The sequence below is a fragment of the Eupeodes corollae genome, chromosome 1, assembly GCF_945859685.1.
Source record: "Eupeodes corollae chromosome 1, idEupCoro1.1, whole genome shotgun sequence".
Taxonomy (NCBI): domain Eukaryota; kingdom Metazoa; phylum Arthropoda; class Insecta; order Diptera; family Syrphidae; genus Eupeodes; species Eupeodes corollae.
In genome coordinates, this window is record NC_079147.1 from 117,872,424 (window position 1) to 117,897,591 (window position 25,168).

Here is a 25,168-nt window from a genome sequence, read left to right on the forward strand (position 1 = left end):
TTCCATTAGTTATCAGAAACGAGCTAGACCCAGCATGAATTGTGTCATGACCCGCCTTGAACCCGAACTGCTTATCCGAAATTATTTTGTTTTCCGCAGCCCACTTGGTCATAGCCCTATTGATGATCTTTTCGAAAACCTTGCTGATGCTCGGAAGAAGACTTATCGACCAAAGATTTGATGGGTTGGAGTTGTCCTTTCTCTTTTCGTTATTCAAAACTGTGGCACACTGCATTTTTAACTGGCGAATACTACAAATGCTTTTTTTAAAATTTAAAAATAACTATTAACCACTTCTTCTCTCTACGAAAGTCAAGAAACGACTGAACCGTCATGCCGCGGCTACGTCTTCCATGAAAAGTTAACTTATATTTATATTTGACTAAATGTTTCAGGTTCATGAGAGATTTCAAGGGATGATTATTTATGGTAAGGGTGTTTTTCAGTATGATCATCCTTCAAAATTAGATAAAAAAATATTTTCTCATGAATTGACGGATTTTCAATGGTGCTGCTCAAAATATGTATCTTTCAAAAATCGACAGTACATTTTTATTCATGAGTTACACTTATTCTAAGGAATAATATTTTGTTTCAAAATTAAAAATGTTCTGTTGTGGCCAGTTTTTTTTCATTTTATCTCCTAAACTATTATATCACCTGCACCGCTAGGTACTTAGAAGAATACAGAAAATAACATCGTTGTGCAAAATAAGCGACAGTACGGCATATTGTTTCGTTTTAAATGTTTTCCTTGATAAATAGTTCCATGGTTTCAATATACAAAGTTTTTGCCTACAAAAATGATCTTCAAATAAATAACATGCCCTAGCCACCATTTTTTCAAGTGGAGAAATTGACACCAGAAAAACATTCATACTTCACTGGAACTCATATCACTCATTGCATTTTTTTTAAGAAAAAAAAGTGTGTTTGATTGTTTACTTACTTATATTCCTATTTGGATCATGTCTAAATTCACAATTGTTAGCCCATTCCTGAGCTCGAGCTGCTAACTCCTCGTCCCAGACAATCTCTTGCATATTTTCTGCGGCTGGTTGACCGGGATAACCGCCTGTTGCAACTAGTTGCCTCAACCTATTGTGTTCCTGAAGGATAATTTTTTTTTCATCTGCTGTAATTCCTGAAGCTGTGGATTATAAATAAAACTATGTTTACAAAAGTTACACATTTTCCAGTGATATTTGTCGAATCCTTTTTTATACTAAGATCTCTTATATTAAAAGAGAAAGTTCGCGTAGCAATAAATTTCCCCTCTGATGGGAAAGCTGCATATGTATGCGGATAGAATACCAGCAGAATCTTAAAGGGATAACACAGGTGAACCAATTATGTAGAATCTGGCAAATGTATGTAACCAAATATTAAAACTATTTTTTTAATAGTGCCGAAAATAAAAAAAATTAATGTAAAAATGTTGCATTTTTATTCAAGATTTGGAACATATTAACATATCATACCAAAAAAATCCTTTCTCGACAGGATGAGTAAAAAATCGAATAAAAGTGAGTGTTTTTGAAAATTTCATTTAAGCAACCGTTACTTGAAAAAAAATTTAAATACGTAATCAAGTTATATACAGTACAATATACAGTTTGAAACAATACCTTATGGGATACCCTGTATTACTAGGGCCTAGAGAAGAATAAGGAAAAGGGGGAGGTGTGGTTACCATAAAATCGTCTTTTTGGACATAAAGCTTTATGTTATACTTTGCGAAAGATGTAGACAAATATTCGAATTAAATAATCTTAACCTTAAGGATATATAAAACTCTCAAATGCTAAGCGAGAACAATTTAAGCACTATTTAGTTTTTTGTAAGTTTTCAATGTGTACAGCTAATTTACGTGCCTAAATTTTACAGCTTTTACAAAGAATAATAAAAATAATTTGCTCCATAAATACACTTTCTTTTTAAATGTGCGCAAAATTATTGGTATTTTCACAATGAGTTAAATTGGAAAGACTGAAAGATCCTAAAATTAATTTTTTTTTTGCTTTCATGTGTGAATGTAAAAGAGATATGTGCGTATGCATTCATGTGCTTGTAGCTATGTATACTTTAACGTTGTAGGTATTTTGAATTTAATAATTCTCATTTCATTTTAAATTTTTTGGAAAAATGAAATGTTGCCATATTTGGCATATGATGCATTGAAGATTTTAAATATATTCAATTATTTTGTTGTTGTTATTCTTTTGTATTATTTGTTATTTGTATGCATCAAGTACAAACACAATCAAAAATTAAAAGGTAGGTATTCAAAACTAGGTCGATTTTTGTTTTTTTTTTTAACGGCTAAATAGGGTATACTGCATTTAATTTTAAATGTTCATATAAAACATATAAATAAATACAATATAATATAAAACTAGGTTGAAAAATTAACCTTACAATTGTTAATGCCTTAATTGGAAAGGTATAAGCCTTATATATGAGGTATTATGATGAAATGGTAGTAATTTGGACAGAATCGAAGTGTTTTTTGTGTGGATATATCATCATGATAACATTAATTGCTTCTATGGAACTCTTCGATTCATATAGTTCAGAACATTTTACTTTTTTCGGTTTTAATCTTTTAAGGTCTTTTCTTATAAAACACACTTGTTAGTGAATTGTATGCCGAGTTTGCACCTTGTTTCAAGAGTTTCTTACTTACAACATTAACATGACCATGCTTCCACATTAGTTTCATATCGGCGGAAATTTTAATTATCATGTCTCGAAATTTAGCAACAAAAAAGTCTCAAAAATGGATATCTTTTTAGAACATATAGCCCATTTGACTCTAGTACATGAGAACATATCAAGGAATTGGTACATATAGTTGCAAGTATTGACGCAATCAAAATTATTAACGAATAGGTTATCAAGAAAAAAATCCTTTTGAAAACAAAAGAGTCCCTTTTAAAGTGATGGGAGATTTCGTACCTGTTATCTTTTTGGCAACTCTGGTTAAAACAGCTGAATTAAAATATTGAAAATTGGACTAAGTGGATGGACCACTTGAGGCGCGGTCAGAGAGAAAAAAACTAAACGAGAGAACCAACTTCGATGTTTGCTTTCTTTTTGCCTACAAGCTGCGATTCGCAGATAAACTTGCATATGTATTAACTCCATATAAAAAAAATGTGGGAAACGAGTACTTATGCAAGAAGATGTGCATACTCCCCACATTAAAAAAAATGGCGTCCACCTTTGAAAAATGGCGGATGTAGTCAGCTGTTCAGAGGTGTTCAAAGAAAATTCAAAATTGTGGATAAACAATTTTTTGGTACTCTCATTCTGTTCGTTTGGGAGTAATAGCATTCGAATATGAAGTGAAATTAATTACTCTTATTAGGTGCCAGAACAATGAAGATTTAGAAACAATTCTAAATTACGCATTTAGACAAAGATAAGTTTATTATTTGACGATAGTTTTATTCATTAAGTAAGTAAAATAAATTAAATTAAATAAAACTCTGAAAGCACTAAAACTATTATTTTTTTATTATTAGCTGCGTTTATGCGTTTGATTTTCACTCAGACCATTGAAAAATGCAAACAAAATTCAGATTAGTTCAATTTCCAGAGTTCATCGTCTTAATTTTGTCGATTCGAGAGTTGCAGGAACATTGAAAACGAGAGTTAAGGAATGTAAACATGGATCATTAAAATAAAACAACGCAGGAACATTGAAATCATTTTTATAAACTCATCTCTTTTTTACATTCCTATTTTATTTGTGTGTACTAGTTGTTTATTTTCTTTACGTTACTGACATTTCCAAAATGCTGAAAATAAGTGATTTAAGTAGAGATTAAATAAAAAGACTGTCAACTTGTTACTCCTGTTGCCAATTTTCATCGAATAAGATTTGTGAATATGTTGTGATATGTGAATATTATCGCAGCCAAATTTCATAATTAATTTTGTTGGTATATAAAAACCTGAAAAACTAAATAATGACAAATAAATGTTACGTTAACACCAAGTTCCAGAAAATATCGATTGATACCGCAATTGCAAAAGATATGGATATTTTATATAAATATTCCCGGTAGACTGTAGACGTTTATTATTTCCGCCTATTATAATTAATTCGATGTAAAATAATTCAATTCAGTATATTTTAGATAAAGCAGCAGTTAAATTATTAGTTAAGATATCACTATTGAAATAAACATAACATACATTTATAAAAAACATATACTTGTTCATAAAAAATAAAGTTTAGTCTAAGAAACCTTAACCTTGCTACACTCTTTCTGAACACATCTTTTCTGGTTTTGGTGGTTAATGCCATCTATTTGTAGCTCGAAGAAAGAGAAAGGAAAACAAATTCACCACGATCTGCCCTTATAACGTTTACCGTAATTTATTGACAAACGAAAATTGTTTGCTAATATTAATTTGTGAAAACCAGAGAGAGAAAGAAATATCAAATGTCTCAATTCTCTCTACTCTCCGAGGTGAAAACATATATACACCGATACGAATTCAACACGCTATAAAAATGAGAGTAAGAGGTTTCAAAGGGACGGAGACGAGGAAATTTGGCTCTCTTGATTAGTTTTTCTCTTTGACTAAAATGATTAGTTTTTTCTCTCTGGCGCGGTCAAGTTCAACATCTGCATGAAATAATCTTCAAAAATTAAACAATATGGACCGTACTATCGATTCAAATAAAGATTTCATGCATTTTTCTGAATCAAAAATTCACCCTTTACAAATATAGATGTACAAATACATTTTTTGTATAAGAAAGATAAAATATAATTTTTTTTATTTAAGAGTCATATCAAAAATAAAGATATTTATCAGGAACATCCTATTGAATTGAAAAACAAATATATTACAAAATATATTATATTAACTACTTACCGGAAAAAATACTCTTGCAGTACTTTTTTGCGTTGTTATTGTTTCTCTTATACTTTTACTATTTCTTGCCAAAGCATAACCGTAAAAACTTTCCTCTGCATGGCAGAGTAGATTACGTCAGGTAATCTACTCGGTAAACTACGTGTAGTTAATTGGATAACCTACACGTTTGATTTGTTTCATTTACTACCCTACATTTGTTACGTGTGCTACCTTCACAAAAAACGTTAAATTTCAAAAAGAATTTAAAAAAAACAAGTGAATAAGTACGACTAACGAGTGAAAAACACTGAACTATACATAAGAACCAAATGTGTTGCGTAAATGAACTAAATCAAGGAATTCGAAGTTTTATAAAAGAAAAATGCAAATTTAATAATCATCAGTTTTATTTTTGTCGTTCATTTTAAGAGTAAAGTGTATATGATATCTATCAATTTTTTGTAATGTTCTTAGTTAAGCCTGTTCCGAATTTTCGAGAGTTAGTGTTTCACACTTTCACTGTTCTATTTTCGATGCGATTTGTCAATTTGGTGGTTGAATGGACATTTCAAACTACGTTTTGACGTCTACCGCTACGTCTGCTACATTTAACTACCTTAACTACATTTAACTACATTAACTACCTCATTTATGAAGTAGACGTAACAAATGTAGTAAATCAAGAAAAATCGCATTTCTGCCATCTCTGCTCTTCATGTATTATATGCATACACACATTTAATGTCAAAACGTTGTTGCTATTGTCTTCCTCGGTCTCCTACTACATATATTTTTCTCTATTTTCTATTCTTAAATTTTTTGTGAATTTTCCCTCATTTTCGACTCTTCCCAGCTATTGAGGGGTAAAATATTGAAATTTAAATAGTTTCTACTTAAAAGTAAAACACAAATATTTTTTTTGTAATAGTTCATTAAATATAGCACAATTAGCATCTACAATTCGTTCAATATTACTTTTAAATTATTTATTTTTTTAGACCAATATTTTTTACCAAAACCTTTAATTTCAATCACTTCAGCACATCTTCAAAGTATTGAGCCAATTAAATTGTTATTATGCTCTTTGGGACACTTTCCCAAGCCATTTTAATTTAAGCTTCCCATAGGAAGCTATTGAAATCGGTCCGATTTGCCGAATTGAAAATTTTGACGTTTCAAGGTAAGTTTTTTTCGACGTCTATAGCTCAAGAAACAGTAGAAATATCGACTTCCAATAAATTTTGATATACAGATAATAATGCAGAAAGGTGCAGAAAAGTCTCTCAAAAAATTGAGTTATTTGTTTTTTTTTTTACCAAAACCCAAAATATATCACGAACTATAACGCGAGCGACTTCGAATAAATTTTATAGTTTATACTTTTTGCCACGAAAAATAACGTTTGTGCCATCTGGTAAAATTTTGAGACAATCGAATTGACAGTTTTCTTGTCTTATGAAAAAATTAAACCTTTAAGAACATTACTAAAACTTTGTTAAAATTAAAATTGTGAGCAAAACTAAATTGACAGTTCTTTTTACAAAAAATTAAAACTTAAAAAAAGCAATAATTTAATTTACTTTCGACTACAAGGTTTTTTTTTTTAAATTTAAATTATTGGATTCAAATTGATTTTATCTCATAGACAACATTGCTTTCGACATTCAGTAATTTTATTATAAAAATCCAACAACCCGTTTTTTCATACAAAATTAAAATCTATAAAAACTAGTTCGCAAATGCTACTAAAATTGGTAAAAATTGGTTTTCGACTAAAAATATCGTCAACAAAAAATGATTTTGAAACCAAACTATTTTTTCATATGCAAATTATTGTCCATAATTTTTAATTTCTTATTATGATGCAACTGACCACATTTTTAACAAAACACGAAAACCTACAAACTTTTTAAGCAAGCAACCGGCAGAGAGGATGGGAAGTTATCAGTGTCGGCATCGTGGCCTTTTTTCATTTTTGCAATTAATCCTTACAATTCGTCGATTTACAATTTCCCATAGATTTGTATGGGGTTGAGATCTGGGAACTATCTTCAACCCACGCCTTAACCATATTGGACGTGTGCTTTGGGTCGTTGTCCTGCTGAAATATCAACTTTAGAGGCAACTGATCCTCATCGTATTTCAGCATTACATTTTGCAAAATGCCACGGTATATAAAACGCTCCCAGTAGATGCCCTGAATAACACCACGCACCATTACCTTACTGTTAAATTAAATTATTTATAGAATATTATATAAAACTACTTTGCTTAAATTCTTTCCTCCTAAAATATTGTTTTTTAGTTTTAATCAAATCAAAGCTTATTTACTTTTAATTGTTGCTATTTACTTAAATAATAATATTTTGTCAGCCAATAAAAATCTTTTGTTCAGTAAACAAAGAACGCCCAGGCGTTCTAAATTGGAAAATTCTAGAAAATTGATTTGATAAATATATTTATTTTCGTTAAGTATGGCTGGATCTATTTTAAGCTTGAAAAGCTGGATGCAACCAATTACGCCAGCTGGAAGATTCAAATGAGAAGCATTTCAATTTTTCAAGAATTATGGCCGTATGTTTTTGGAAGAAGAAGTTGAAGCTGCAAAATGGATCAATCAGGACGAAAAGGCTCTTTTTTTATTTTTCTGAGAATAAAATCGACCGAACTGATTCATGTGAAAAATTGCAAGACTTCAAAGCAGGCGTGGACTAGTTTATGCGAAATTTTTCAACCCTCAGGACCTTCAAGCAAAATAAGCCTTTTCAAGAAACTTTTAATTTTGGAAAGGATAAGGAAAATCCAAATCGATATTCCAGAGGGCCTTCTGGCAATCATATTGCTTTGTAGTTTGCCTGGCCGTTTTGATAATTTTGTTGTTGCAATGGAAAGCAGAGATGAGATCCCATCGCTTTCAGTGCTCAAGGCAAAATTATTACAAGAAGATTCAAGAAAGCTTGAAAAGGAAGCAGAAAACTGTGATAAACACGTTTAAGCAGAATAAAATACAAGCAATTTCAAATCATCAAAAGGTAAGAAAATTGGTCATTTTACATCAAAATGGCCTAAAAAGCAAGATGAACGACACCAGCAGAAATCGGCTTCTTCGTTTGGGCTTTTTAATATTAAAGAAATTGAGGATTGTCAATTTTGGTGAATGGTGCCTTGACATTAGTGCAACATCGCATATATGTTCTGAAAAAATATATGTATGCATATATGTTCTGAAAAAAATATGTTTTCAGAGTTAAAGCAAGATATTATTCAGAGGATCTATTTTGCCGACTACAAATTCATTATGGCAAATGGCGTAGGAAATTTTCATCTGGAACTCGAGACCGTTAGCATAGATTTACTAAATGTAATCTATGTTCAAGAACTGAAATGTAATTTCATATCTGTGACGAAAATTATTAGCAATCATCATTCATGTAAGTTAGTTGGTACAAATGCTTTGATCAAGAACTCTAAAGGTAATGTAGTGATGAAAGCCATTCAGATTGGTGATGTTTATGTGGTGAAACGGAAAATGTTTGTATATGCGATGAAGTCAACAAAGAATTCTTTAATCAAGTGGCACAGTAGTTTTGGCCATCTCAACATTTCAAGTTTGAAGGAGATTTATTGCCATAATATGATGATGGGAATTGACAAAACTAGTTCCAGCAATGATTTGGAATGTATTATCTGCGCTAAGAGGAAGATAACAACAAAACCGTTTGCAAAACAGGCAACAACACGGAGTGTGAATATTTTGGATCTTATTCGCAGTGACATAATGTGCACCGATGCAAGTAATTTCATCTGGAGGAGCTAGATACTTTATCACTTTCATCGACGACAAAAGTAGAATGATTTTCGTTTATTTTATGAAGAGTTGTGACGAAATTTTTGATGTCTTCAGAAAATTCAAGCAGATGGTAGAGTGCCAAACCTCTAAGAAGATCAAAGTCTTACGAAGTAACAATGGAAGTGAGTATCTAAGTGCCAAATTTTCACCCTTCTTAGAAGCCCATGGTATCCAGCGACAATTGACAGTCTAATGGAGTCGCTGATAGGGCGAACCGTACCCCTGTGGAAACGGCCAGATGTTTAATTCTTAACTCAAAGCTCCCAGAGTATCTTTGGGGAGAAGCAATTAACACAGCTGCATACCTCAGGAACAGGTCCATTTCAAAAAGACTACCAGATGTTACACTGTTTAAGTGCTGGTACGGAAGAAAACCCAACGTTTCGCATTTGAGAGTTTTTGGTTCTAAAGCTGTTGTTTTAAACAAAAAATCAGGTTAATATAAATTTCAAGCAAAGGGGTAAGAAATGATCATGATTGCTTGTTCTGAAGAGTCTAAGGCTTTTAGGTTGTTTGATTCAAAGACAAAAAATGTGGTAAAGGATCGTAATGTTGTTTTTTATTAAGACACGTTTCAGTTGAAGATAAAACCAAAGATGACTTAATTATTTTCAATTTTGAAGAATCAAACAACATCTCAGACGTCCCTCAAAAATCAAGAAACACCAAATTAAACCCTAGAATTGATCCAGGCCGTCCAAAACTGATCAGAACTGGAATACCCGGGCGACAAAGGAAAGAGTACAATGTGATCGAAACTTTAAACTTAACCCAAGAAGAAAATCCCACCAACGGCGCAGAAGCATTCAAGAGTCAAAACGTGGATGAATGGAAATATGCAATGAAGAAAGAATATGATGCGTTAGTTTCAAATGGTACCTGGGATTTGGTTGAACTTCCTAACAACTGTAAGGCCATAGGCAATAGATGGATCTTAAACATTTAGAAGAAATCAATCGAAAGGTATAAATGGAGACAAGTCGCTTAAGGTTGTTCACAGAAATACTAAGTAGATTATTTTGAAACTTATTCACCTGTTATAAGACATTCCAGCACTCGCTGTTGAGTAAGCGTTTGCTCACCACGTGAAATGTTACCACTGCATACCTTAATGGTGTTTTGGAGGAGGAGGTTTATATGAAACAACCAGAAGGTTTTGAAGATGCCAAAGATTCAAACAAGGTGTGTAAGTTAAAGAACTTCATCTATGGTCTAAAACAATCTGGAAGAGAATGGAACAAAAGACTGAATAAAGTACTTCTCAGGATTGGATTCACAAGATGTGTTTCTGACAGTTGCTCTTATGTGAAAACAAAAGAAGATGAAATCAACATCATAGATGTGTGTGTAGATGACATCATTTTAGCATGCAGTTCCAATAAATCAATGGAATCAATTATAGGACAAATTGATTCAGAGGTTGGCATCGTTGACAAAGGCCCATTTCAAAGAGCCTTGGTATTGAAATTGAAAGAGAAGGGGACAGAGGCTCGATAAGTATTTCTCAAGAAACTACTCGGAAATGCTATGCACCGTTAGATCCTACAACGAAATTGAAAAAGACCACAGAAGTAAGCACCGAAAAAGTTGACCAAACACTCTATCAGTCACTCATTAAAACTCTGATAAAACTCAATTAGCTCAATTTAACTCAAATCAAAAATAAAGACCATTTAAGTGCCCTTAAACACCGGATTCGATATATTTCACCAACATTAACATACAAACTAAAATTTAAGAAGACTTCTAAGAATTGTATAGCTTATGTTGAAGCTGATTGGGCAAACAACACAGATGACAGGAAGTCGTACACCGGATTTACTTTTATTCTTGCTGGAGGAGCAAGAGCTCAGCAGCACTGAAGCAGAATATATTACGATTTCACAATGCAGTAGAGAAACGCTCTACCTTAGAAGTTTAATGTCACAACTTGGATCTGACGAACTAATCCAAGACTCAACAACAATTTTCAACGACAACTTGCATTTGTAGTGCTTGGCAGTTAAGTAGCCAGTTTGCCACTGTTTAAAACAACTAATCGGGAGCCTAGTGGAGCTGGCGTCCAAAAACTCCACTAGGCTACCGATTAGTTATTTTAAACAGTGGCAAAAAATCCCAAATTTTCCTACGCCCAAATGGTGTCAGGGAATGGGAACACGAGACAGGCTCCACCAACGGTTGCCCCAAAGGCCCCTGCGCCTAAGGCACCAGAGGTGCAGCCTGACATTGTAGCCTTGTTGTTGAGCATTCAAGGTCAACTAACAGGACTGCAATGTCTGATAAAAGAGCAAAGCAAAAGGGTACTCTACTCTTTGTTGCCTGGCCTGGCGCAATTTAGACAATAATGGGCGCGCTGCCGGAGACGCGCCTAAAAGTCCTAGCTGTGAATGTAAATTCACTGATCAGGATTGAACGAAGAGCCAATATGTTCCAATTGTTGACAGACTACAGTCCCGATGTGTTTATGGCTAGCAAAACTAAGCTAAACCACAAACACAAATTGACTCATAAAAATTACAATATCGTAAGAAGAGACCAACCCGACTCCACTCAAGGGGGCGGTGTCGCTCTCTTTATACGAAAAGGCATTAATTATAAAGTCGTATATAACAATGAATTGCGAAAGCTCAAGACGCTAGAAGTTTGCGTTGTATGCATCTCTCTCACTCAAGGGAAGCGGATGTATATGATTGCGGCTTATGCGGCTGGAGCTCCGCAGGTTACTTACTTTGCTTCAGAACTCGAGATTCTTTTTAGGGAACTGAAACTGAGCTTGGAAGAAAACTATTTCATCTTGGCCGGTGATTTGAACACAAAACATGAAGATTGGGGAAATCAACATAGTAATCCCAGAGGTAATCATCTTTTTAATTTGATGACTCTTTACAGCGTTGAATATGGCGTCGACCTGCTGGCTACTGAAAAGCCATCGTATTCAAGAAGCAGCTCCTATTTGGATCTTTTGCTGTACGACACCAGAATAACAGTTACAGACAGAGTGGGTAATCACCCTCGAAACTGCTTACAGACAGTCGAGTACGACAGTGATCACTGCGGACTGGCTGCTGTAATGCAGATTCCGAACGAACGCTTGTAATTGGTAGAATACGTTGCAACGCACTCTTACAATTACAGTAAGATGCGTTGGCCTCATTTCACCAACGCCTAAGCAAGAGAACTTCGTGCCCCACCAAACAACAGAAACCTGACAAATACAGAAATTGACCAACATTTACAACAGATGGACGAAACAATAAAACGAACGATGTAACGGACAATTCCAAAATACAGAGAGCGGGCCAAATGGACGCTTACAGAAACTCGACAATTGACGCACTACGTAGGCACAAGAGTGGCTTACTGACAAGACTCAAAAACTTGTACAGACGACTTACAGACCCACGCGACTTGGAGGTTAGGACACTGAAGTCGTCAATAAAAAATGTCAATCCGTTGATTAAGAAGAACTACAAGCTATCAATTAACAAGTACTGGGACCGCAAGATCCGGTCAGTTAATTCGAGTGACCCTAGTATGTTCCCCAAAATCAACAAGATATTCAGGAAAAAAAAACGATAATGACCTTCCGTGTCTTAAACTCAAAAGAACTGAAGCGAAAAGAGACGTACTCATGACAGCGCAAATAGATCCAGAAGAAGCCATCTTTGACGATGACTTTTATGTAATTGAAGATCCGAAGGAAAAAGTGGAGGCGGTGGGAGCTGCTTTCCAGCAAGTGTACAAGGTGAATGTTAACATTCGCCCCAACCACGACCTGGAAAACAGAGCCCTACTTAATCACTTTTACCTTCGAAATGATGTGACACAATGGCGATCTGAGAACCGCGGTTTCATGCGGTTCAATGACGATTCCTTGGCAAATGCCATAATCGCCGACCAAACGGGACCAAGTCCCTTGTTAGTGACGAAGGTTGAGCTTCCAATCCAAACACAGAGACGCACTGCCCATTAAACTCTACCCCGATTGTTTCTAAATAGTACGTTGGATATTTTGAAAAAGCCCCATCAACAGGACATCTAAACAGGGCATAGGTACTTTAGTAAAAAAAGGCTTTCCATCTAAACGCAAAAAATATTGTCTAGACCTGAATTCATACAAAAATAAAAGTGACCCAATTTTTGCTTCTGTTTTATGTAATTTAAAAAATGAATTTTCATTCCACAAGATCTAATTTCAAAAAATAAATAGGTACATGATACCAAAGAATACATAATCGTAATTTAAAACAATACAAATAAAAAGTAGCAGTGTAAGCGTTCCTATTTGAATTTTTTTTAGTTCTTTAAATTCAAGAAAAAAGTAGATGTGCAAGAGGAAGTGTGTTTTCAATGAAGAGCTAAAAGGTAGATTCAAAGTTTTAACCACAAAGCCAGGTTTCTCAAAGCATGAAGCTTTCTGGTACAAATGCATTGCGAGCAGGTGAAACTTAAAATAAAATTACCTCGGCATTCATCCCGAGATTTACAAAACTAGATGATAAAATAGCCGTTGCTTTTCATGCACTCAAACACCACTTCAGTTTTCGGTCTACAGATTGCTCGACTAAATTATTTAAGGAAATCTTTAACGACTCGGAAATGGAAAAACGCCTTTCGTCAGCACATACAAAAACAAATGCAATTCAAAAGCATGTCATAGCTCCCTTTTGTATCGATTGTGTTTTAACCGCCGGATGTTAGTGAAACACCTTTTTTGTCAATATCTACCGATTTAAGTAACCATGACAATATTAAAATATTTCCGATTTTAATACAGTATTTTAAAAAAGAAGTTGGTGTTCAGACCAAATAAATTCATTTATTTGGACAAACTTAGTAGCGAAAATTCGGAAACTATTTCCAATTTTCTTTTGCAAACTTTAAAAAAGTTTGACATTGAAAAAAATGCATTTCATTTTCTGCAGATAATTGCAATACACATTTTGGAGGCTTAAATAGAGCAGGCGTAAATAACGTATTTTACAGACTTAAAACCTGTTCTTTTAAAGTCATTTTTTCAATCTGATTTATTTGAAGCTTTTTTGTACTTTGTGCATTCACTTGCTTTCATGTCTAATGAAAAAGCCATAGAATTAGAAAGGAAAACAATTTCCTATTAGAAATATCCATGGTCTTAGATTCTCTTCGAACTATTTTAAAGAACAGATATGATCAACATTTTGGTTTGTAAATAGGACTTATATACTAGAACTTCCACTCATCAAGAAATTTGCCAGTACAGAGAGATTTTTTAAAAATTATTAGTAGTGGGAACACTTATGTGAATTGACATTGCTTCAGAACAAGAGATGGAATTCCATCTAAGAGATGAAGTTTGAGATATTAGCATTGTTAATGCATACATTTTCTGTTTGATGAAGCTTTAATTCGGAATGTTGAACATAAACCGACTCAAAACAATTTGATTTACAATTCTGTAAATCAGAAGAAATCCTTCCATCAAATTCCATATTTTCTTGAAGAGCTAAAGAACGTTTCTTTCCATTTAAAAAAGTACAAAAGGCTTTGGAATCCGAAGAAATACGGCTTTGGATGTTCAATATGTATTGCTTGTGCAAATAATTGTTTAGAAAATCGTATTCTTTACGAAATTGGCAGAAAAGCTTTCTGTCAGCTTCGGAATTTGATTTTCTAAATTTGTTAAAAGCTTTATTAACTTCCCATAGGAAGTTATTTTAATGGGACCGATTCATCAAATTGAAAATTTTGACATTCCTCGACGTTTCAAGGTCCCTAGAGTCGAAATAAAAGAATTTTAGAAAGATGTCTGTGCGTGCGTGTGTTTTTTCGTCGTCCATAGCTCAAGAACAAAAAGAGATATCGACTTCAAATAAATTCTGTTATACAGATAATAAGGCAGAAAGATGTAGAAAGGGCTCTCAAGACAATTGCCCGGGTGGTTTTTTTAATGTAGCAGTTTAAAAAATAGGTGAACATTTTGTTTAACCCTAAATACCTCATGAACCAATGACGCTAGAAACTTGAATTAAATTTTATATTATATAATGTAATGTAATACAAAACATTTATATTTTTGGAAAAAATTCAATTAACGTTTTTTTTATAAATCAAAAAACTGAAAAAAAAATGTTCACCTCGAAAATTTTACGACCAAAATATGACTTAATCTCTAAAACAATTCTGTGCAACGAAGAATAATGGTTTTGACATCTGATAAAATTTTGAGAAAAATCTAACTGACAGTTTTTTTTATAAAAAATAAAAACCTAAAAAAACATTACTCAAAGTTCGGACAAATTGAATTTCGAATCAAATATCTTTTCAAAAACTTCAGACTCAAGCTTCAAACTTATTTATCTTATAGGAACTTTGTTTTAAACATTCAGTTAAATTTTGAAAAAAATCGAATTGACAGTTTTTTTACAAAAAATTAAAAACCTAAAAAAAGAATTAATAAAAGTTGGTAAAAATTGATTTTCGACTCAAATATCTTTTCAAACATTTGATATTTTGGATTTCAACTAATTTTATCTTATAAAAAATATTGTTATTAACATTCAGTAAGATTTTGAGAAAAATCTAATTGACAGTTTTCTTACAAAAAATAAAAACCTAAAAAAATTATTAAAAGTTGGTAAAAATATATTTTCGACTTAAATATCTTTTTAAAACTTTAAGATATTCTCTTTAAATTTATTTTATTTTTAAAAAACTATTTTTTTTTTCAAATTCGGTACTATTTTGAAAACAATCGAATAAACATTTTTTTTATAAAAAAATAAAAACCGAAAAAAAAGTTACTCGAAGTTTGTAAAAATTGATTTTCGACTAAAATATTTGTTCAAAACTTTGAAATATTGGCTTTAAACTAATTTTCTCTTTTTAAAAATATTGTTGTCAGCGTTCAGTTTAATTCTAAGAAAAACCGAAGTTACAGTTTTTTACAAAAAATAATAAAAGTTGGTAAAAAATTGATTTTCGGCTTCAATATCTTTCCAAAAATTTAAAATACTGGCTTCAAACTTATTTAGTCTCACTGAAAATACTGTTTTCGACATTCAGTAATTTTCTTATAAGAATCTAACAGTCCGTTTTTTTTTCATAAAAATAAAATTAAATCTTAAAAAAATAGTATGCACGTTTGGTAAAAATTAAAGTTCGGTTCATGATATCTCTCAAATTAATTTTATTGATCCAATTTGTATTTGTTTATAGAAGAAATAAAAACTTTTAAGAAATGCTACTAAAATTAGTAAAAATTTGTTTTCTACTAAAAATCTCGTTAATAAAACTAGATTTCGAAATGAAACTATTTCTTTATATGAAAAATATTGTTGGTAATTTTAAAATTTTTAAGAATAATTCAACTGACAAATTTTGTGTCCCATAACGAAAACCTACAAACTTTTAAGCAGGACATATCGGCAGACGGGATGGGAAGTTATCAGTGTGGGTCGCATCCCAGCCTCTTTTTTTAATAATTTTTAAATTAATAAATCGTTTATTAGACCAAGGTGTTTGAAATGATTTCAAACATTTCCTTTTTGGAATATATTTTCTTAAGCCAACCGAAAAAATATCTATAAACTTTTCAAACGCACCTTGAAGTGATACACCGGAAGTCAATGGAGTGAAGGTAATTGTTGAGTGCAACGAAATCTCCTTTGTTGAAATCAAAAAAATCATCATTAGACAAAAGTACAGATTTTTTAACACAGTTTTAAAATAGAACATATTGCAACATTATGAATTGAATTTTTTAAAAGTAGAAATTGAACTTCAATAATTTCAATATTAATAATATCTACAAAAACTAAATGTAACAATCTATTAAGTGAATTATAAATATGATTAACTTGAGAAATATTCATAGAATACTTGGAATCAATAAAATTATATTCATAATCTTTTTTCATGTTAAATGGAATAAGACATTTATCTTCATTTGAATAATTCCATATAATATCGCCTAAATTAAAATCCCCAACAATAAATGGGCATTGATTTTCCAATAAATTGCCTATGATATTTTCTATGTTATAAATATGACTTTCATATATACTCGTATATGTTGTACTTTTACAATAAATAAAATATCTTTACAAAAAAAGCTAACATTAATACATAATTGTTCAATATTTTCTCCAGTCTTACATAAAACAATACTTTTGCTTGGGTAAATGGATTTAACTGCCACTAAAACCATGTAATATTAATTATTTGTTAATAAAATATAATAATAATAATACATAATTTGATGCAGTATATTTTAGATAAGACATAAGTAAAGTTATAAGTTAAGATATTACTTTTGAAATAAACATAACATAAATATATGAAAAATATTTACGCGCTTATATATACAAATAAAGTCTAATCTAAGAAATCTTAACCTTGTTACACTCTTTCTGAGCACATTCTTTTTGTTGTTCCTGCCATCCATCTTAACTCAGAAAAAGAGAAGAGAAACACAAATTCACCACGATCTACCGTTATAATTTTATTTTCCGTAATTTATTGACAAACAAACCTTTATTGCTAGAATTAATTTAAATTATATTTAGTATTTTTCTAGATATAAAAGCGAAAAGATGCTATGAGAATTAAAAATAATGTAATGTGCCTTTAAAAAACACAGCATTCTTGGCTAGCCACAAACACAAATGAGAAATGTTAGAACTGAAGTTTTTTTGTGTACTCTGCGAGGTAAAATCAAGTAAAGAGTGATTTTTTTGAGGTTAGGATTTTCATTCATTAGTATTTGACAGATCACGCGGGATTTCAGACATGGTGTCAAAGAGAAAGATGCTCAGTATGCTTTGACATTTCATCATGAATAGACTTACTAACGAGCAACGCTTGCAAACCATTGAATTTTATTACCAAAATCAGTGTTCGGTTCGAAATGTGTTTCGCGCTTTACGTCCGATTTATGGTCTACATAATCGACCAAGTGAGCAAACAATTAATGCGATTGTGACCAAGTTTCGCACTCAGTTTACTTTATTGGACATTAAACCAACCACACGAATGCGTACAGTGCGTACAGAAGAGAATATTGCGTCTGTTTCTGAGTGTTGCTGAAGACGTTGAAATGTCGATTCGTCGCCGTTCGCAGCAATTGGGTTTGTGTTATTCGACCACATGGAAGATTTTACGCAAAGATCTTGGTGTAAAACCGTATAAAATACAGCTCGTGCAAGAACTGAAGCCGAACGATCTGCCACAACGTCGAATTTTCAGTGAATGGGCCCTAGAAAAGTTGGCAGAAAATCCGCTTTTTTACCGACAAATTTTGTTCAGCGATGAGGCTCATTTCTGGTTGAATGGCTACGTAAATAAGCAAAATTGCCGCATTTGGAGTGAAGAGTAACCAATGCTAACAAACTTTTTGTTGCCAAAAATGGAAGAACTGAACTTGGTTGACATGTGGTTTCAACAAGATGGCGCTACATGCCACACAGCTCGCGATTCTATGGCCATTTTGAGGGAAAACTTCGGAGAACAATCATCTCAAGAAATGGGCCGGTAAGTTGACCACCAAGATCATGCGATTTGACGCCTTTAGACTATTTTGTGTGGGGCTACGTCAAGTCTAAAGTCTACACAAATAAGCCAGCAACTATTCCAGCTATTCCGGCCGAAATGCTCGAAAAAGTTACCCAAAATTGGACTTTCCGAATGGACCACCTAAGACGCAGCCGCGGTCAATATTTAAATGAAATTATCTTCAAAAAGTAAATGTCATGGACCAATCTAACGTTTCAAATAAAGAATCGATGAGATTTTGCAAATTTTATGCGTTTTTTTTTTTTTTAAAGTTCTCAAGCTCTTAAAAAATCACCGTTTATATATAGGAATTCAACACGTTATAAAAAATAAAGTCAAAAGGTTTCGAGGGGACGGAGACGAGGAAATTTGACGCTCTCGATTAGGTTTTTTTCTTTTTGGGTAAAGCTAATATTGTTAATACTTATGTTTTGTCCAAAATTGAAATTAATACTATTCAAAAACTTTTAAATTAAGAATAAATGCCATTTATGACTGTTGGTCCTCTCCACCCCACACAGCTTTACTCGCATGGTTATAAGTTGTAAGTCACTAGGCTCAAGTTCTCAACGGACTGTTGAGCCACCTAATTTGTTTCACGAAAGTTGTGGGGGGGGGGGACTTGATAAGGATTAATATGCCAATAGTTAATAATTTTAAATTATTTCAAACAATATTTTTTTTACCGTTACTCGAAAACTAAGGTGACTAGGAATAAACAATAAATTCCATGAAGAACCAGGGCCTAGTGACTTATAATTCTCAACCATTCCTGTGTGCGACTAATGTTTTCAAAGATGGAAGGGACCTACAGTTTATACGCCGAATCAGAACGGCTAATTTGAGAAAGCACTTTTCATGACAAGAATTACTCTTGGAGGATTTGTCAATTCCTCGCAAGAGGCAGTACCCGTGAAAAAAGTTAGGTGGCACAGGCAGGGATTGAACCCAAGACCCCTTGCATGACAACGCACTTACCATCACACTACGGGGAAGAAAGGTCTTCACTATATTCATAATAATGTTATACAGACAAAATTATTATAAATTTATAAAAAAAAAAACATAATTAAAATCATATATTTTAATGACAGAAAAATAAAATCCCACAAAAAAACAAAAAAAAAAAAACAATTTAAAAATGGTAAAATTAATTTTAACTAGAAGAATTAAAGAGAACCTTAAAATATTAATTTTAAACTCATTTCATCAGAAAATATTCTCGTTTACATTTAAAAACAGTTAATTTTTAAAATCCAATGCACAGTTTTTTTTTTGAAAATTACAATTCTACAAAAATACGACTAGATTGGCCCACGTCTAGATTTTATTTATTTCATCTGTCGACCTACATCTATCAGACTAACATTAACAATAAATATTATGACAATGATAAAAAAATAAATATGTAATAATATGTACAACTTAAATTAAAACTTAGTTTTGGATGCAAAGCACCAATATATATACCGTAAAGAACATTTTGTTTAAAAATTCATCTCTCTTGACTAAAGTCGATTACATTGGAAATGGAGTTGAACGCAGTACAAGATTTGACTATAGTATCATTACGGGCATAGTTTGTTCTATGATACTCAATATAAAAAAAATCTCTAGATCTTTCAGGTGCATAAATATTAAAAAGAGAAAGAATAGGAGGACATACAATATGGTTCATAAGAACATCTCTAGCAAACATTATTAAAAAATATTTTCTACTAGATTGAAGATTCATTAGCCCGAGAAGATTACATCGGTCTTTATAAGAAGGAGCAAAATCCCAATCCAGCTTTCCGATAGCATAACGTGTAAATCTTTTCTGAATGTTTTCAATTCTATTAATATGACAAATATAATATGGATCCTATATAACAGAACAATACTCCAAAACAGATCTATCTAATGATACATAGATTTCAAAGCGTGAGGATCGGAAAAATCTTGAGAGTTTCTTCTTAGGAATCCCAACATGGCATTGGATTTCGAGAATAAATAATCATAATTCGGTAAAAAGCTATTTTCTGATCAAAAATTACCCCTAAGTCCATTTTAAAATTGACTCTAACTAGATCTGAGTTTGAGATAGAATATTTAAATAAAAAAGGATGACGAAGCATGAAAAACGAGAACATTACATTTAAAAATATTAAAGTGAACACCAATAAACAACATTATTAAGATAATCTTGAAGAAGACTGCAGTCATCTATACTTTTTAAAGACTTAAAAATCTTGAGGTCATCAGCATAAAGCAGATACTTTGAATTCATAATATACAAAGGCAAATCATTTATGAAAAGCAGAAAAAGTATAGGTCCCAAATGACTTCCCTGAGGAACTCCAGATCGGTTAAAGATAACCTTTTTCGTCCAGTCAAATAACTGGACAACCATAAGAGCAAAGAAGAGTGAAACCCCATTAACTGTAATTTTCTTATAGGTATGTTGTATGATGTTGAACCCTGTCAAAGGCCTGCAAAAATAGTAAGTATAACATCCACCTGACAACCATCCTCTAATTCAATTCTTAATAAATTAGAAAATAAAGTTAAATTGGTAGTGGTAGATCGACCGGTAAAAAACCCATGTTGGGGTTCGCAAATATGGTTCTTCACTTCATTATAAATTCTTCGTTTTACAACTGCTTCGAAAATTTTCGGGATCAATGGTAATTTAGATACAAGACGATAATTAGATATGTTTTGTCTTGAACCTGATTTAAATATTGGGGTTATTAAGGATACATTCCATGAATCCAGAAATTCCCCAGTTTGTAAAGATAAGTTGAAGATTGAAGTAAGTCCTATTGCTATAAACTCTGAACAATTTTTGAAAAATATGGGTGGAATGTTGTCAGGACTACAATCAAGGTTTGAGTCCAAACTCAACAATTCATTCCTTACTTTATCCACAGTTAGAATCACATAACCAATATTTGTTATATTATTTCCCCTATAAATATTACCATTAAGGCTTGAAGCGTCTAAGTCTTCTACAAAATTTGACTGAAAGAAAGAACTGAACATATCACATATGAACAGAAAACGTTTTAAAATGCAAGTATTGAAATTATTCCTTGTTATTTAACTCAAAAAATAAGTACCTTTCATGAAGTCCTACCGGGATTTGCAATAATTCAAAGAATTTAAATCCTGACCAAGAATTTAATACAGCTCAGCTTTTTTTTCGCCGGTCGGTCACCTTCCCTGACACTGTTACTTTTATTATGAAACCTATTTTAAATTATTTTGAAGGTAAGGACCTTTAAGTAGAAAGCCGCAAATTCACAGTTCTGGCTTTTCCATGTTCTTCATCTTCAACTAGATTCACTGATTAGTGGTTTTAAATTATACCAGTCTCAATAGGATATTTTAGTAGCTGGATTATTGATTTAAGTCTATACTTAGAAATATTATGTTTTTTACATAATTAGCCACACATTTAGGACCAGTCAACCCAAAATCCATATTTTCTACACTAACTTACATGTATCTTTTGTATTGCTTTATATCCTAAAAGGTTCGGTATTTTATAGAAGTGTCCCTAATTGTCTTATATTGACTTAATTATTAATAGACAATATTATTGATCGAGAATGAAATATCATCGCCAACAGTTCATGTTATGAGTATAAAAAATGAGAACGAAACTTACCTTTTATTATACCATGACAGGATAATGCTCTTCTGCATAAGAAAAAAAAGAAAATAACTTGGAAGTATTTTAATTGATCTGATATTGGCATTTTATAACGTGACCAAAATATCTTGTTTGTTGAGATGCTGCTACTTTTGTCAATTTTGTTTTTTTATAATACAAACAAACACAGTTTTTTACTTTGAAACACTCTTCCGGATAAAAATAAGCTTTTATAAACTGTTTACATAACATACCTATGGCCAACAAACACCTTCCATGAATATATTGTGATTTTTATTTTTTATTTTTTTTGTATTTCTTACATTAAGAATGGAAATCTCATATTTGTTTGTAATTTTATTTCTCAAATTCTCACTAACACAAGACTAAAGAAATTTATACGCAATGCCTTTAGAGTCAATTAAATAATTATATAGATACTTAACTAAACCTCTCCGTATAAGTCCATTCATTTAGACTTAAAGATGTCTAATGGTAATGAACAACACCAGATCGAAAGCCTCTTGTATATTTCTTATTGGAAAGAAAAAACAAGCTAACAGCATCGATAGCTTTTGCTCCACCTGTCTTCTTAGAAAATCGAATAAACAATCAATTTTGTCTACATTTTTTCCCCGACTCTTGTCTACCGTTGTATCGACAGGTGGTATAATCCTGCGCGTTACTGTGGTGGCTCAACGAATTTAAAGTATAAACTGGTTGTTTATACCTGCTCTTACAGATTTCTTAGAATTTAGTTTAGAATCTTGATTCAAAACAAACACATGTAAGCATAATTTAAACCTTTAAATCTTTCAATACGAGATCAATGGTATCTAACTACATGTTTCATGAACATATAAGTTCGTTTGAAATGTACAGTCAAAATAATTACGGGCCATAACTTTGTGTAGGAAGGTCGCATTCGCATATTTTTTGACTCATTAGATTAAAAATTAAAAAAAAATATTTAAAGAATTTATATTTGGGACTTTAAGTTTTATTCAAAAAAAAAAATTATAATCCTGTATGATTTCCACTGTTGTTCTTTACCACTATTTCTTAACACATTAATAAATTAAAAGTCACGATCACGAACGTTAGATAACTTTATGTTATATGTTAAAGGGGCTAAAATTGAAAACTTAATCAATCATTCTTTACTAACTTTTCTCGTACGGAATATATGTACTTCACAATTATTAAGCATTTTTTAAGAAGTTTTTTTTTTTTGAAAACTTGGTAATACTGATGTTGTTATCTATATCAAAGAATTCACGAATTTTAGTATCATAATAATAATACATTTTTGTTTTAATCGGATATTAAATATTCATTTAATCATATAATAATTTACATAAAATTAACAGCATTAGTACCAAAAGAAGTATATGGCATCATTGGTATTTTGTAGATGCAGCACGAGCGAAATAATTTCAAAAAAGTTTAACTTTGTTACTAAGAACATACTTTGAAGAACAATAAAATTATTATCTTAAAGAGTTTTTGCATTCTTTTATTTTCTACCAAAACTATTATGGTATTCGCTGTACGTTCGAAGTTTTTAGCGTATCTTTTGAAAAGAAAGGTCAACTTTGCTTGGGTCTACTATTGGTTTTCTTTGATTTTGGTAAATGTCAGTTAACTTTAAATATTATTATAATAATAACAATTTTGTTGACATCTACGTTTATATCTACGATATCGAAATTTTGAAAAAATTGAAATCGGGTATCTTTTGAAAGACCTTATTTATGCTTTTGTTTTCTATGTCAAAAGTATAAAAGAGTATTTTAGCTAAACAAACGAATGAAAAGACAAGAAAGGAAAATATATTACTAGAAATGTATAAGTTTAATTTTCGCAAGAACTTTTATAATAATTTATAATTTTTTTGCACAAGCTCTTGTACTGTCTTAATAACAGTTTCTGATCGAATATGTCTTCTTTTCTTATATAGGTACAAAAATAAAAACATTTTTTTCAAAATTGGATATCAGGAAAATGAATTATGATTTTTACGAAAACCAAATGTAAAACGTATATTAGAAAGCTATAAGTAACTGCATCCTAAAATATTTTAAAACAAAAAAAAGTTTGCATAACAACTTAATCAAAAAAACTCGATTTTAGAAATAAAATTAATGTATCAACTTTTTTTTGATTAATTAACTGGCATTTAAATTTTTGAAGACAAAGTTATTTTATAAAATATATATGTACATAACTGTTTGTAAACAGGTTCATTAGATACAAATGCAGGTTTGCGCGACGCAGCTATGAATTTTGTTTCTATTATTTGTATATATATTTCGGGATCATGACGAAATCCAGAATGCCGAAAATCTCGAAAATGAAAAAAATTATCTAGAACGTAAAAATCTCGAATCCACAAAAATCCAGAATTAACAAAAATCTCGAAAGACTGTATCTAGAAAAAAATCTCGAAAAAAAATAAAAATTCGAGATTTTTTTTTTTATGTTTAACAGTTAAAAATCAATAGAACATAAATAAATCAGTTTACCCAATATTTTATTTTCTGAGCAAGAAAAATAGTTGCATGAGTAGCAATGTGCAATTGTATAACTTTAAGTTTGTTAAGGAGAACTAAGTTATCTAGAATGAATGTTTGAATTTTTGCATTCGAGATTTTTTTTCTAGATTTTGGCATTTCGAGATTTTATTTTCTAGATTTTTGTTTTCGAAATTTTTTCTATTCTAGATTTTTGTTTTCGAGATTTTCATATTCGAGATTTTTACTTTCTAGATAATTAATTTCTAGATATCGTGGTAGACCCATATATTTCATTTAAAACACAGAGTAAACTTCAAAAAACGTCGTCCTAAAAATTAATCTACTCTCATTTAAAAAACATGCACATATGTAGATATGTACATATGTACATATGTAGTAAACTAATTCTGTTGCCTGTATTTTAAGCAATAATAAAGAGAGAATAAAAGGTGCTTTTTAAGATATTTTTAGTTTAACGCTATTGTATTCAAGCAATTTCTTAAATAACTAGAAATCATATCTAATATTTATCATATTTAAAAGCAATGTTTCTTTCGTATTTTTTTTTGTACAAATACAATACAGTACGTTCAAATCAAAATAATATTAAATTATCATCTGACTACCTTGTGCGTATGCGATCAACATTTATTCAAGAAGGGAACGCGACAGAATTTTGAATCTTACTGTCTCAAGCCAAATAAAGCTTTTAAAACCAGTTACGAATATCTTCGCTAAGTACCTGTGAATGTATGTGAC

General features: G+C 31.5%; 1 protein-coding gene across 5 annotated transcripts in view; it reads right to left on the reverse strand.

Annotated features, from left to right (window-relative positions):
* The window catches only part of LOC129941695 (serotriflin), a 33,109-nt gene extending 10,633 nt beyond the window's left edge, over positions 1-22,476 (reverse strand). The window contains exons 1-3 of one of the 5 annotated variants that reach the window (XM_056050393.1): positions 22,148-22,436; positions 21,909-21,940; positions 950-1,150 (exon numbers count right to left, since the gene is read on the reverse strand). In XM_056050393.1, the coding sequence (XP_055906368.1) occupies positions 950-1,043 (94 nt within the window). In that variant the 5' untranslated portion in view covers positions 1,044-1,150; positions 21,909-21,940; positions 22,148-22,436. Of the gene's footprint in view, positions 1-949; positions 1,151-2,958; positions 3,043-21,908 lie in introns of those variants that run through there. The other 4 variants (XM_056050395.1, XM_056050392.1, XM_056050394.1 and 1 more) reach the window with 4 other exon arrangements.
* Positions 22,477-25,168: the final 2,692 nt, after the last annotated feature.